Below are 12,821 nucleotides of genomic sequence, written 5' to 3'. Positions count from 1 at the left end.
CTTCTACAAGTTCTCTGATGGCTCAGAGTTCTCCTCAGCCAGTTCCTTAAGTATTTGAGGATGTATTTCATCAGGCCTTGCTGACTTGAGCACATCTAACTTGTTTAAATGATTCTTAAGTTGTTCTTTTCCTGTTTTAGCCTGAGATCCTACCCTACTTACACTGATATTTGCTATGGTAGTCATCCAGTCACTGCTAACTTTCTGTGGAAAACTGAAACTGACCATTGCTGTGTTTCTCTTATCATCTTTCTCTCCCCATTGAGAAATATGCTTGAACCTTCTGAAAAGTTCTTTGTCTCTTTGGGCATTCTACTATGGCAATACTTGATGTCGTTTGTAATAATATCAAATTACTACAAATTTAAGATCATAGCTGCTAAAACTGCTTTCTAGTCCAGGCATCTGGATTTTTCTGTTACCATACTGCCCACGCTACTGAAGCTGTAACAACTGAACTGAATGTTGCCTCTATCACTTCTATGTGAAACTGTAGAAAGGTGCATCGGGCACAGAGGAAGTGAGGCAGACTAAGATTCAGCTGAAAACTGAACTAAAATTAAAAGAGAATAGTGACAGCATGAAGTACTCAGAGTAACAGCCATGTTAGTCTGTATTCGCAAAAAGAAAAGGAGTACTTGTGGCACCTTAAAGACTACCCAATTTATTTGAGCATAAGCTTTCATGAGCTACAGCTCACTTCATCGGATGCATACTGTGGAAAGTTTAGAAGATCTTATTATACACACACAAAGCATGAAAAAATACCTCCTCCCACCCCACTCTCCTGCTGGTAATAGCTCATCTAAAGTGATCACTCTCCTTACAATGTGTATGATAATCAAGTTGGGCCATTTCCAGCACAAATCTAGGTTTTCTTCCCCCCCCTCCTTCCCCCCCCCCACACAAAGCAGGAGAGTGAGTTTGTGTGGGGGGGGTGGGGGTGGGGGAGGAGAAATGGCCCACCTTGATTATCATACACATTGTAAGGAGAGTGATCACTTTAGATGAGCTATTACCAGCAGGAGAGTGGGGTGGGAGGAGGTATTTTTTCATGCTTTGGTATGTATATAATAAGATCTTCTAAACTTTCCACAGTATGCATCCGATGAAGTGAGCTGTAGCTCACGAAAGCTTATGCTCAAATAAATTGGTTAGTCTTTAAGGTGCCACAAGTACTCCTTTTCTTTTAGTGTGAAGTACAATACTTTAGCTCTTATAAAGATCAAATAAGTATTCTGGAGATTCTATTTTTTCAGGAAAATTTCCACTTCTAAATATTTGCTAGGAGCTATTGTGCTCTTATTGATTTACCATAAATTTATGGGAAATTTAATCAGTTATAATGTTTTGATCTCATCTGACAAATTTACTGTGACTAAAAGTACAGCATCTATGGATCACAAAATAAATAGGAAAGTAGCTTCAACCCAAACTGTTGTCAGACTAGCATCCTTCCTATAAAAGAGTTGTATTTCACATATTAGTGTCTAACGATCACAAAGTATACATTTAACAACACTGAGACAATAAGCAATTGAAAAGACTAATGTAAGAATTATGTACAGCATATTCCATACCTTCAGAGAAGCATGTGATGCAAAAAAATCCTCCTCTTTGTGTTGGGGTGACACAGGCGGAATTCCACAGCCATCTATCCACAACTAGAAAAAAAAATTATATGATAAGAACTTCAGTTTCCATCTGACATTACACAAATATATTTAAAATTTCTTCCAAATATACAGGACAAAAATGAAACTTTTTTTTAAAACTGGGACTTAAATTGATCTTAGGCACACGGACAATGCGAGATTCATGACACAGCCTTTTATCCCAAAGGCAACATTTCATTTTCCACATGGTCTGCTGTCCCACTCCAATAACTGTCCAAGGCTGGTTCTCTTTTCCTACCCGTTACCTTATATCATAGAACACCAGGGTTGGAAGGGACCTCAGGAGGTCATCTAGTCCAATCCCCTGCTCAAAGCAGGACCTATCCTCAATTTTTGCCCCGGATCCCTAAATGGCCCCCTCAAGGATTGAACTCACTACCCTGGGTTTAGCAGGCCAATGCGCAAACCATTGAGCTATCCCTTCCCCAAAACTGTGCATATTCTCTTCAAATTGAGGAAGGAGCGGACAGGGTAATAAACTTACACTTTTGAATGGTGCAGGATGATACAGTCCTGGGACCCTAGGCTGGGGAGATGGATGGGACTGGCTGGAGCCACTCTATTGCTGGTGCATGAGTGGCTAATCATAGAATATCAGGGTTGGAAGGGACCTTAGGAGGTCATCTAGTCCAACCCCCTGCTCAAAGCAGGACCAATCCCCAATTTTTGCCCCAGATCCCTAAATGGCCCCCTCAAGGATTGAACTCACAACCCTGGGTTTAGCAGGCCAGTGCTCAAACCACTGAGCTATCCCCTGAACCTTTTTAATAAAAACAAGAATTGAAAAAATGTTCTTTTAAGTGTTGATACAGTGCTTTCAAAACCTAATGTGCTAATTATAATGTAATGAAAGTGTAGCATTTGACTGAGATGAACAAACATACTTTGAACTAAATAATAAAAATAGGTTCTAGAGTTTCAACAATTTGTTCATATTCAACATACCTTACATCACATACCTATTATATATGCCATACACTTCTGCATAATTATATGTACAATTTTAAACTGAATTGTTCAAAGGTTCAGAGATACATTGTTTTCCTTAAAGAATTCAGAATCCCAAAAAATTATTTATCATTGTGCAGGTGTAGCTATGCTATATGCAATTTTAAAAAGCCACCAAGTACCTTAAGTAGCAATCTAAGATGATTACAGGAAAGCATAAGGTAATGTTTAAGAAATAACTTTCAGGCTGGATACCTACTGATTTTCCCAAATAAATACATGGGGAGGGAAGTGGTTGTTGTTGTCTTTTAAGCCCACTTGATTTTTAAATGAATCTTTCTTTTCCCACTGTGAAAAGCAGTTTCCCTCCAGACTGTTGAATTCCTCCTGGGGAAAATGCCTCTCTACGACCTTTGTGGACAACAGTTCAAACAACATTTAAACAGCCCTGGAGCTTGATGCAATAAGATAAACCCACTATTTTTTTCCAAATCTCACACAGCTATCTACATTTCCCTCCCTAATATTCCTATTCTGAATCAGAGTATAACAATCAAAACACAAGACAACTGCAAAAAGCCTTCCAAACTTTCTCAATATGGCTTAGCCCTACTTTGAAGGAATCGTCCCACTCACTCCCAAGAACAAGAGGGTGCCAAAGTTTCCATCACATTTAAGGGCTCAATTGGCACGGTTCTGATATTTAACTCCCCACTGATTTTGAAAGAAGGCTGAAGGCTTTTGGCACATTGCAGGACCTTGCAAGTCAGGACTTTAAACCTTTGCCTGCACCCTGGGACAATTGATAAGAAAGTCATTTCTCATGGCAGTTTGAATTTTGTGGACTAGAAAACTAAAACTAGCAGTCTATTCCATAAAGGTCACAGAATAATAAGTTAATAACTTTACTCCTATACTAGCTTAGGCAGGATTTGAACAAGTGACCCAGAGAAAGAAAGTCCCCATATCATTACCAAAGCCAAAATGTATTTTTTTAAGTATGCATTCCATAACCCTTGCTGACCATCCCTTTTTGTACTATTTTCACCTGCTCTATTAACTGATAAGGGTTCAACTCCAGAAGAAGCAACAGACATACACTTTACAAAAAAAATACTGGCACTTTTCCCATTAAAGTTACATAAATTCATAAATGTGCTACTTCGTAACTACAATAATTGTAATTAAAAACAATAAAAATTACATCTTTTTAATGAAATCTGTAAGGTTTTTTCTAGCATTGATAACTATTAACACGGTAGTTAGTACTCATCTAATTAATCCAAAACTGTGGGACAATATTAGCTCACACTTGACTTTTTAGCATTTCCGTCCCTCCCCAACTAACAAGATTAGTTTCAGTACTTCATCTCCTAGCCCCACAGATTCATTGCAATTTGTATTTACTTAGCTACAAAAACAAACACCACTTTTCACATTACATTTTGGCTACTGTTTAGAAATCTAAAATTACTTTGGAGCCAGAAAATCAATTATTTTATATTAAAATGAATGATCTAATGCATTACTTACATCAGTACCATGCCTCCTTGTTGCTTGTGTTGCAAGATATTTAATCTTTTCCCTGTAAAGTTGCGCACCACGACTATTGTACTTGGCATTGGTGTCATTTGTTATACACCCATGTTGTTGAAAAAATGCAGACTATAAAAATAAACAAAAACATGCATATTATGAGAAACAGAATTAAATATTTGTGGGACAGAACGAGGTAATTTTAAATGGTTAGATTCCAAATAATTTTATTTTAAAAATTATTGAAATTATTTATATCTTTTATTGGACCAGCTTCTGTTGGTAAGAGACAACAGAAGTTGGTCCAATAAAAGATATTACCTCACCCACTTTGATTCTCTAATATCTTGGGACCAACATGGCTACAACATCACTACATACAAAAATATTTAGTTCAAAGAAACAAGAAATTATAAGCCAGCTCTCATTACTTATTTCTTTTATTGCCAAATCATGGAAAACCAAAAATCAAAACATGGAATTATTGATAAAGGCTATTCATGAGATTAAAATGGAGTCACATCCCCATAGATAGACATAAGATTTGTAAAAGAACTCCTACAGAACACTATGATTAAAAACCAAGCAACGTAATGGCAGTTATTAACCCTGGCTATTTTATTATTAAAAAATAGAAAAGAAAATATTAAACAAAACAACCCAAATGATCAGAGATTTTAACCGAAGTAACCACTTTCTCTATGTCTCTCTGTGGAGAGCTTTTAGCAGAGATTACACCTTTGACAATACTATCTGTGGAGTATTCTTCATTTAGTTAATTAAGACCAAGGTATATTGTTTCCCAAAATTATTGTGAAACCAGACTTAGTATCTTAGATGCTTAAAAACTATTTGTATAAGGACATAATTGGTTTAAGGGAAGGTTGTCTAGGTTTTATTAATAGCCAGCAAGCTTATAGATGGGCAAAGCAAACAATCTCAATTAAATCCTATGAAACCAAAAGAAATATTGAAATTTGTTACTTTAAGCACCTGTCTTGAGACAGGTCAATTACAAATATTAAGAATCTCAAATCCAGTTAAATCCTACTATTTCTCTGTTTACCAGTGTTAGACTGGTCCTTCTCTCCAGGAACACATAAGAACCATCATACTGGGTCAGACCAAAGGTCCATCCAGCCCAGTATCCTGTCTACCAACAATGGCCAATGCCAGGAGCCCCAGAGGGAGTGAATCTAACGGGTAATGATCAAGTGATCTCTCTCTTGCCATCCATCTCCACCCTCTGACAAACAGAGGTAGGGACATCATTCCTTACCCGTCCTGGCTAATACCCATTAATGGACTTAACTGGATAAATTCATGGAGGTTCTCTTTTCAACCCTGTTATAGTACTAGCCTTCACAACCTCCTCAGGCAAGGAGTTCCACAGGCTGACTGTGCGCTGAGTTAGACATAGTCTAACCATTAGGTGATTAACAGGAGAAAATGTTAGTATCTTGAGTTACAATAGCATTTCCATAGCCCAATAAAATCATTACAAGAATTTCAAATATAATCCCTTTGCAGTGTTTTTTTATTAACTTCTCACCAATCCACATTGAAGTCTTGGGTAGGTTTTCCTTGGGTATGGTTTCTTCTTGAGTCTTTTCTGTTCTTAGCTGTCTGTAGTAGCTTGCTTGTAGAGACGGACAGGATGAGTTGTGGAATGCTTGCCGTTTAAGCAGGGTAGCAGTATGTGTGAGATGGAGGAGGTGCTCACTTCACAGTTTTATACCCTTTCCTTCCTATTTTCATGAAAATTATGGGAAAACATCTCTTTCATGCATGTTTAGATTCAGAGTTGGTTGCTGTCATTCTTTCACTGGCTCAGTACTTTCCTGAGCTGTCCTTAAGAGCCTCTTCATCTTATGAAGATGTAGTTTGTTAATGATATATGCATTACAATTATAATTCTTTCTTGACAGTTGTATCTCTTTTGTCTTTGGGGCAGAAGGGTCTCACAACATCTTTGAAGTTAGAGTTTTAACTCTTCCTTTTTGTTCAATCCATTTTCTGGAGCTAGCACTTCAATTTTATTACAGTTCAACAGAAAATACAATGCTTTCAGAAAGCCCAAACTCTCCTGTTCTTTTATATAAATTTTTTTTGTTTCAAAATAGTTTTTTGAAATTAGTAATTATTTATGTAAAGTCTTTCTAAGAGAGTTATTTAAACAAGTTGTTGATTCTTTGTAACAATTTTTGAAGATTTATTCTTGTCTTCCTGAGTTGCATGAGGGAGTTGCTTGAGCATTACTAATAATTAATTAATTCCCTGTTAATATAAACATTCTATTCTTAAATGATTTCTTACATTAGTAATTAGTTTAGTAAAATCGTTAATTCTATGTTGATATTTAAAGCATGTTACCATTTATAGCAAGGATATTAAGAAATTACATTAGACACTGGCATATTTGCAAGTGTTTTAACTAAACAAAACAATCTGCCACTGCAACATTTAAGAAATAAACATAGGCCTAATCTACACTACACAGTTAGATCAATGTAAGCTGCCTTATGTCAACCTAAAAATGCCTGTATCTACACTACCAGGTCTCTTCTGCCGACGTAACTCACCTGGTACGTCAACTTAATTATTCCATCTCCACAAGAGGCGTAGTGCTTAATTCAATATAGATCGACATGGTGGCAATATAGGCACTGCGTTGCTTACATTGACTTAACTGGCCTCCAGAAGATGTCCCACAATGCTCCGCTGTGACTGCTCTAGTCACCATTCTCAACTCTGCTGCCCACAGTCAGCTACACAGGGAACAGCGCCTCCCCTGTTAAAGGGCCGTGAACTTTTGAATTTCCATTTCCTGTTTGTTTGGCGCAGAGCGCCCGCCTGCCCAGCTGACCATGCTGGCTCCACGTTGGGAGTACACAGGAAGTGATGGATTTTCTGAGTCTGTGGGGAGAAGAGGCTGTACAGGTACAGCTCCGATTCCACCATAGAAATGTAGACATATATGAGCAGATTGCTCAGGACAGGGGGAGAAGGGCTACACCAGGAACACGCAGCAGTGTCACATGAAAATCAAGGAATTGCAGCAGGCATATCAGAAGGCAAGGGAGGTGAACAGTCACTCTGGTGCAGCACTGCAGGCATGCTGTTTTTACACGGAGCTGCATGCTATTCTCAGTGGCAACCACACCACGACACCCAAGAGCTGCATCAAAACTTTGGAGGAGTCGGAGTCCAGGGCCACTGCAGGCAACACTGAGGAGGTGGTCTTGGATAAGGAAGAAGAGGAGGAGAAAGGCAAGCAGAGGGATCCATTGTCCCAAAGAACTAGGAGCTGTTTTTAATCCCAGAGCAGTGCAGCCAGTCACAGCACAGCAGCAGGGACAAGCATGATGCCAGGGAAGGAACCTCTGGTGAGTATCCAATTCCAATTAATATTTTGGGGGTCACATGTTCTAATATGCTATTTTTTATTTTAAAAAAACTAGTTGAGGTAAAGTAGCTATCTGCTTTCCAGTGGCTGTACCAGCAAAGCAGAACTTTGAATTTTCCATATGTTTTGGCCTTAGTGAAGGGAAGAATCAGCTGTGCTCAAAGATTACACAAATGATAGCATTAAATGTTTTTGGTTATTTTCTATCCTAATATTCTAAGAAAATCAAAAGACAAAAATGCAGGTCTTTTTTAAAGAAATGGCAAATACCCAAAAGAATTAGGTTAGTTTTTACTTTTGCTTCTATGTGCTTTACTTTTGTTGGTTAAAGCTCAGTTTTTAAAGTTAAATGAATACAGATGTGGTAAAGGGAAAATATTAAAAATTATCTCTTCAAAATTTGTGTTTTGTCATCTAATACGCAATGCCAAGAACTCTTGTATGCAATTCAATTGGTACCAACAGGGCCCTTGTAAATTCATTATCTATGAGTTAATATGAGTTACTGTCTGAAATTTGCAATACCGTAGCTAATGAACTAAAATTTTTTCGGGTAACTTGTTTTCTGTAATAGCTGAACTCAAATTCTGTTAAATTGCATGGTCATATTTCATATGAAGTTTGTTTTGTTTTTTACCAACTCCTGTTTTGGACTATTATTAATTTTTGCTATTTCTTTACTGCAGTTGCAGTTTAATCTTGAACCTCAGCTACCACAGTGATTTGCTCCCTAGAAATATCTAGGGTAGTTAGAAAATCAGTATAGTCTTCTGAGGTTCTTCTTCCTGGAATAGCTTTTTCAAAACTGTGTGCCTAAAGTCATGCTTGTAACTGTATATTTAGAGGCCTGAATAAATGGCCACGTTTTTCAAAGAGCTGAGCACCCAGAAATTTCCATTAAAGTCACTGGCAGCTGCTAAGTGATGAGTGATCAGCACTTTCAAAAATCAGGCAATTTATTTGGACATTTAAATATGTATTTAGGAGTCTAACTTTAGGGGCACAGTTTTGAAAATCTTGGGCTTAGAGCCGATTACAGTTAAGACTGAAGCACAGTTGCCGGATTTGTTAGCCCATCTAGAAACTCTTACACTCTGTATCCAGCCTTCAGCTATAGTAGGTTGGCAAACATTTCTACCTGTTACTAATATTGCATTATTTATCATCCATAACTGTGCTCTGAAGAAAGTGTCAAAGCTTCAGATTCACCAAACCAAGATCTTTCAAGCAGTTTTGGAATGCACCACTAAAATTTACGTAGGTTGATAGATTAGTTTTCATATTAGAAGAGCTCCACTGTCACCATTCATGAAGTCTGAATGAATAACGATTTTTTTCTTTCCTTTAAGCTTTTATTTTAGTAAGATATTCTGTAATCAGATTTGTTTGTTGAGATGGTGTTTGCATATTCCCATGTATGGAGATAAGTTCAACTAGGCTGGAGAGCATGAGGAAGAGCAGTGCCTATTGGATTATGAGTGTCCTGTATAGCCAAGAACATTCAGTCATGGTTGTAAGAGGCTGTCTGGTCCCCAGCTTTCTCAATTCCTTTCTTTCCATAGTTACTTGCAGGACTAGGGTTCTTTGCAACATGCGTGAAGAGATTTTTCGGAATACTTTTTTAAATTAAAATCTCCTGTTAGCACGTTTGCAGTTGTCATAGTGTTTCATAGATTTTGCACTGTTGCACAGCTAGTTTAGTGGACTAGTTCTATTTTTATTCTGGAGTAAGACCAGAAAAGAGACCAGATTTCAACAGGGATTGTCTTGCTGCAATCAGGGAACCTTTAATGTTAAAACTGTTTAAATTAATTAGTGTGTGTTGAACAGACCTCATTATTAATGCAAAACTGATATTAATATATTGTAACTTTTTAACTTATTAAAACTTGTTTGTATCTTTAGTGAGTATAAAGATATGGATACAAGTAGGTTATAGCCAAAATGCTGGAAAATATAACACCTGTTTGTTTTAGTTATATGACAAAATGTTCAGGACGGTTAAAGGAATTCCAAGAGGTTTCTGCTTTTTGTAACCATGGAGACAGAAACCAAAAGACTGTCTTATCTAGACCAAGAAACCTCCCTTTGTATAACATACCAGCTTGGTACAAATGTAATTCTTATCTCAAGAAAACCAACTATGTAAAAGATTCATGTTTTAGGAAAACACCTAAATTGTAAAGAAGAATGTAGGGTTGTATTAGCAGAGCAATAAATCTAAGTGTAAAGTGATCTTTTTCACCTCCCTTCCACCTGTCCAAAACAAACACACAAAACCAGAACAGCAGCAAAAATTTCGAAGTAAACCTATGCAAAGAATTGAGAAAATATCCTTGTTGAAATTTTATAATTAGTCTAAAAACTTCTCTAGGAAAAATCATGTGTAGTTGAAAATGCTTTAAACCTACGGGCATGTCTACACTACAGACTTAAGTCGACATCCCATCACCGCAGTAATTAAGTCAGCTGTACATGTCCACACCACACTCTGTCAATGGAGTGCATCCTCACTAGCAGCACTTGCATCTATGTAGAGAGCAGTGCACCGTGAGTAGCTATCCCACAGTGCAACTTGCCACAGGGGAGTTTTGGGAAGGGTTTGCAGTGCCTTATGGGACCAAAACATTCTCGCAGGGGTGACTGGAAACATAATTTCCAAGTCCCATAACGCAGTTTTCTCCCTCCTCTGATTTCATCTGCAATCCATAATATTTCACGCCTTTTTTCAAAAGGATGGTCTAGCCGTGCATACGCCATATGCAGAGAAGCATGGACACCGCTCAGCTGTGCACTACCGTGGCGAGCGTTGCAAACACTATATGCCTTATCCTGTGGTTTTTCCAGAGCTGTGAGAACTTCCGCATGGAACATGGCAATGTCCTTCAAGTAGCCCTGAGGGTAGTCATGGAACTAAACAATTCCCAGTTGCTGTTGGCTGTCATGTAGCAGCTGACCACAGTGGAGTACAGGTTCTGGTCCCAGAAAACACGCACTGATTGATGGGATCCCATCATTATGAAGGTATGGGATGATGAGCAGTGGCTGCAGAACTTTCCTATGCGCAAGGCCACTTTCCAGGAATTGTGTGCAGAGCTTACCCCAGCCCTGCAGTGCAGCAACACTACAATGAGACCTTCTCTGACAGTGGAGAAGTCAGTGACGATTGCTGTGTGGAAGCTTGCAACGCCAGACTGCTACCGGTCAGTGGTAAATCAATTTGGAGCTGGTAATTCTGTTGTGGGGGTTGCGGTGATCCAAGTATGTAGGGCCATTAATCACCTTCTGCTAAGAAAGGTAGTGACTCTGGGCAATGTGCAGGACATATTGGATGGTTTTGCCGCAGTGGGGTTCCATAACTGCTGTTGGGCGATAGATGGCATGCATATCCCTATCTGGGCACCAGATCACCTTACCAAAGAGTACATAAACAGAAAGAGATGTTTTTATGTGGTGTTGCATCCACTGGTGGATCACCGGGGGTTTGTTACCGACATCAACATGAGATGATCCAGGAAGGTGTATGACATGTGTGTCTTGAAGAACACAGGTCTCTTCAGAAAGCTGCAAGCAGGGATTTTCTTTCTGGGCCACAAAATCACCACTGGTAACATTGAAATGCCAATAGTGAACCTGGGAGACCCAGCCTACCCCTTACTCCCATGGCTCATGAAATCGGACAACTGGATATTCAACAATATGCTCAGCAAGTGCAGAATGGTGGTTGAATGTGCCTTTGGCTATTTGAAGGGCCGCTGGTGCAGTTTGCTCACTAGGTTAGACCTCAGTGAAAAATATATCCCCATGGTTATAGCTACTTGCTCTGTGAAGCAACCGGAGAGAAGTTTCCACAGGGGTGGGGCCTGGAGGTGGACAGGCTGTCTGCTAATTTTGAGTAGCCAGATATCAGGGCTATAAGAAGAGCTCAGCGTGGAGCAATGTGTCTCAGGGAGGCTTTGAAAACTCATTTTAGTAATGACCCACAGTAACGTGTCCTGCTTTTCTGTATTGTGCCTCCCCATAGTCTGAACCCTGCTGTGACCGCTGTTTTTCTCTCTCATGCACATCTCCCAACCTGGTGCCTCAGTTTCCCTGTCCCTCCTCCTCTTCTCCCCCTCCCCCCCACTTTGAATTAATAAAGATTATTTTGTTTTCAAGACATGGACTGTTATTGCACACATATATAGTATGACGTTCTCCTCTGGTGGCATCTGGACCGGTGATCTGCTAGATCTCTTCAATCCTTGACTCTGGGAGCCAGCCTTCCCCTGCTCTGCTGTGAGAACCCCCACTCCTGGGCTGTTCACGCACAGCCTCTGGCATGTAAGCTGCTCCTTGGATTATGTAACCAAATGACACTAGCTAATATCTCTAGTCTCAGGCAGAACCCTAGGAACCTCCATCTTGCAGTGTCTAGTTATGCCCGTTGGACGCTGAAAGCTTATATTAGTTTGTCAATTCAGTGAAGAAATTGATATGTACCAGGCTTGTTATCCCAAGGGGAAACTCTGAGCTGCTTCAAACCAAACGCACTGGTAGAACAAACAAACAGATTTATTAACTATCAAGATAAATTTTAAGTGATAAGTCAAAACGTAAGTCAGATTTGGTCAAATGAAATAAAAGCAAAATGCATTCTAAGCTTATCTTAACACTTTCAATGTCCTTACAAACTTAGATGCTTCTCACCACAGCCTGGCTGGTTGCTCTTCAGCCAGGCTCTCCTGTTTGATCAGCACTTGGTGTGATGTCTGTAGATGCAGGTAGGAGACAGAGAGAGAGCGCGAGCATGGCAAATGTCTCTCACTTTTATTATGTCCTTTCTTCCCTCTTGGTTTTGCACCCCACTTCATAGTCAGGCGAGCATTACCTCATTGCGGTTCCAAACTGACCAAAGGAAGCTGGGTGACTCCCTCGAGAGTCTAACAGATTCTTTTGTTGCTGCCTAGGCCAGTGTCCTTTGTTCCTGTGAGGCTGGGCTGGGCTTGTCCCGTCCCATACACACCCTGATGAGTTGTGAACTGCCTCTCTGCTCTTGGAGAGTTTTTGCCAGGGCTTATTTTAAGCATGAGGATATCTTTTCTGTGTTTTGCTAGAATTCTAAGAGAGACACATTTATTGATCTTATGCCTTGAAGTCTGTGCAAATCTCTTGAAACAGCATACGTATTGTCATGACCCCATTTCCATATAAACTAGTTTTTTCCCAACACGATGTATAAAGTTTTAGGAGTGCAGCAGTTAATTCATTATTTT

The 12,821-nt window shown here is 39.3% G+C and overlaps 1 protein-coding gene across 4 annotated transcripts in view; it reads right to left on the bottom strand.

The window, feature by feature from the left end:
* ARFGAP3 (ARF GTPase activating protein 3) overlaps positions 1 to 12,821 on the bottom strand; it is a 94,485-nt gene that overhangs the window by 71,080 nt on the left and 10,584 nt on the right. For all 4 annotated transcript variants that reach the window (XM_073317157.1, XM_073317146.1, XM_073317127.1 and 1 more), the window contains exons 4-5: positions 4,158 to 4,289; positions 1,581 to 1,664 (exon numbers count right to left, since the gene is read on the bottom strand). In XM_073317157.1, coding sequence (XP_073173258.1) covers positions 1,581 to 1,664; positions 4,158 to 4,289 — 216 coding nt within the window. The remainder of the gene's footprint in view (positions 1 to 1,580; positions 1,665 to 4,157; positions 4,290 to 12,821) is intronic.

The sequence above is a fragment of the Lepidochelys kempii genome, chromosome 1 (genome assembly GCF_965140265.1).
Source record: "Lepidochelys kempii isolate rLepKem1 chromosome 1, rLepKem1.hap2, whole genome shotgun sequence".
Lineage (NCBI taxonomy): Eukaryota > Metazoa > Chordata > Testudines > Cheloniidae > Lepidochelys > Lepidochelys kempii.
This window is presented reverse-complemented; position numbering and strand designations above follow the sequence as displayed.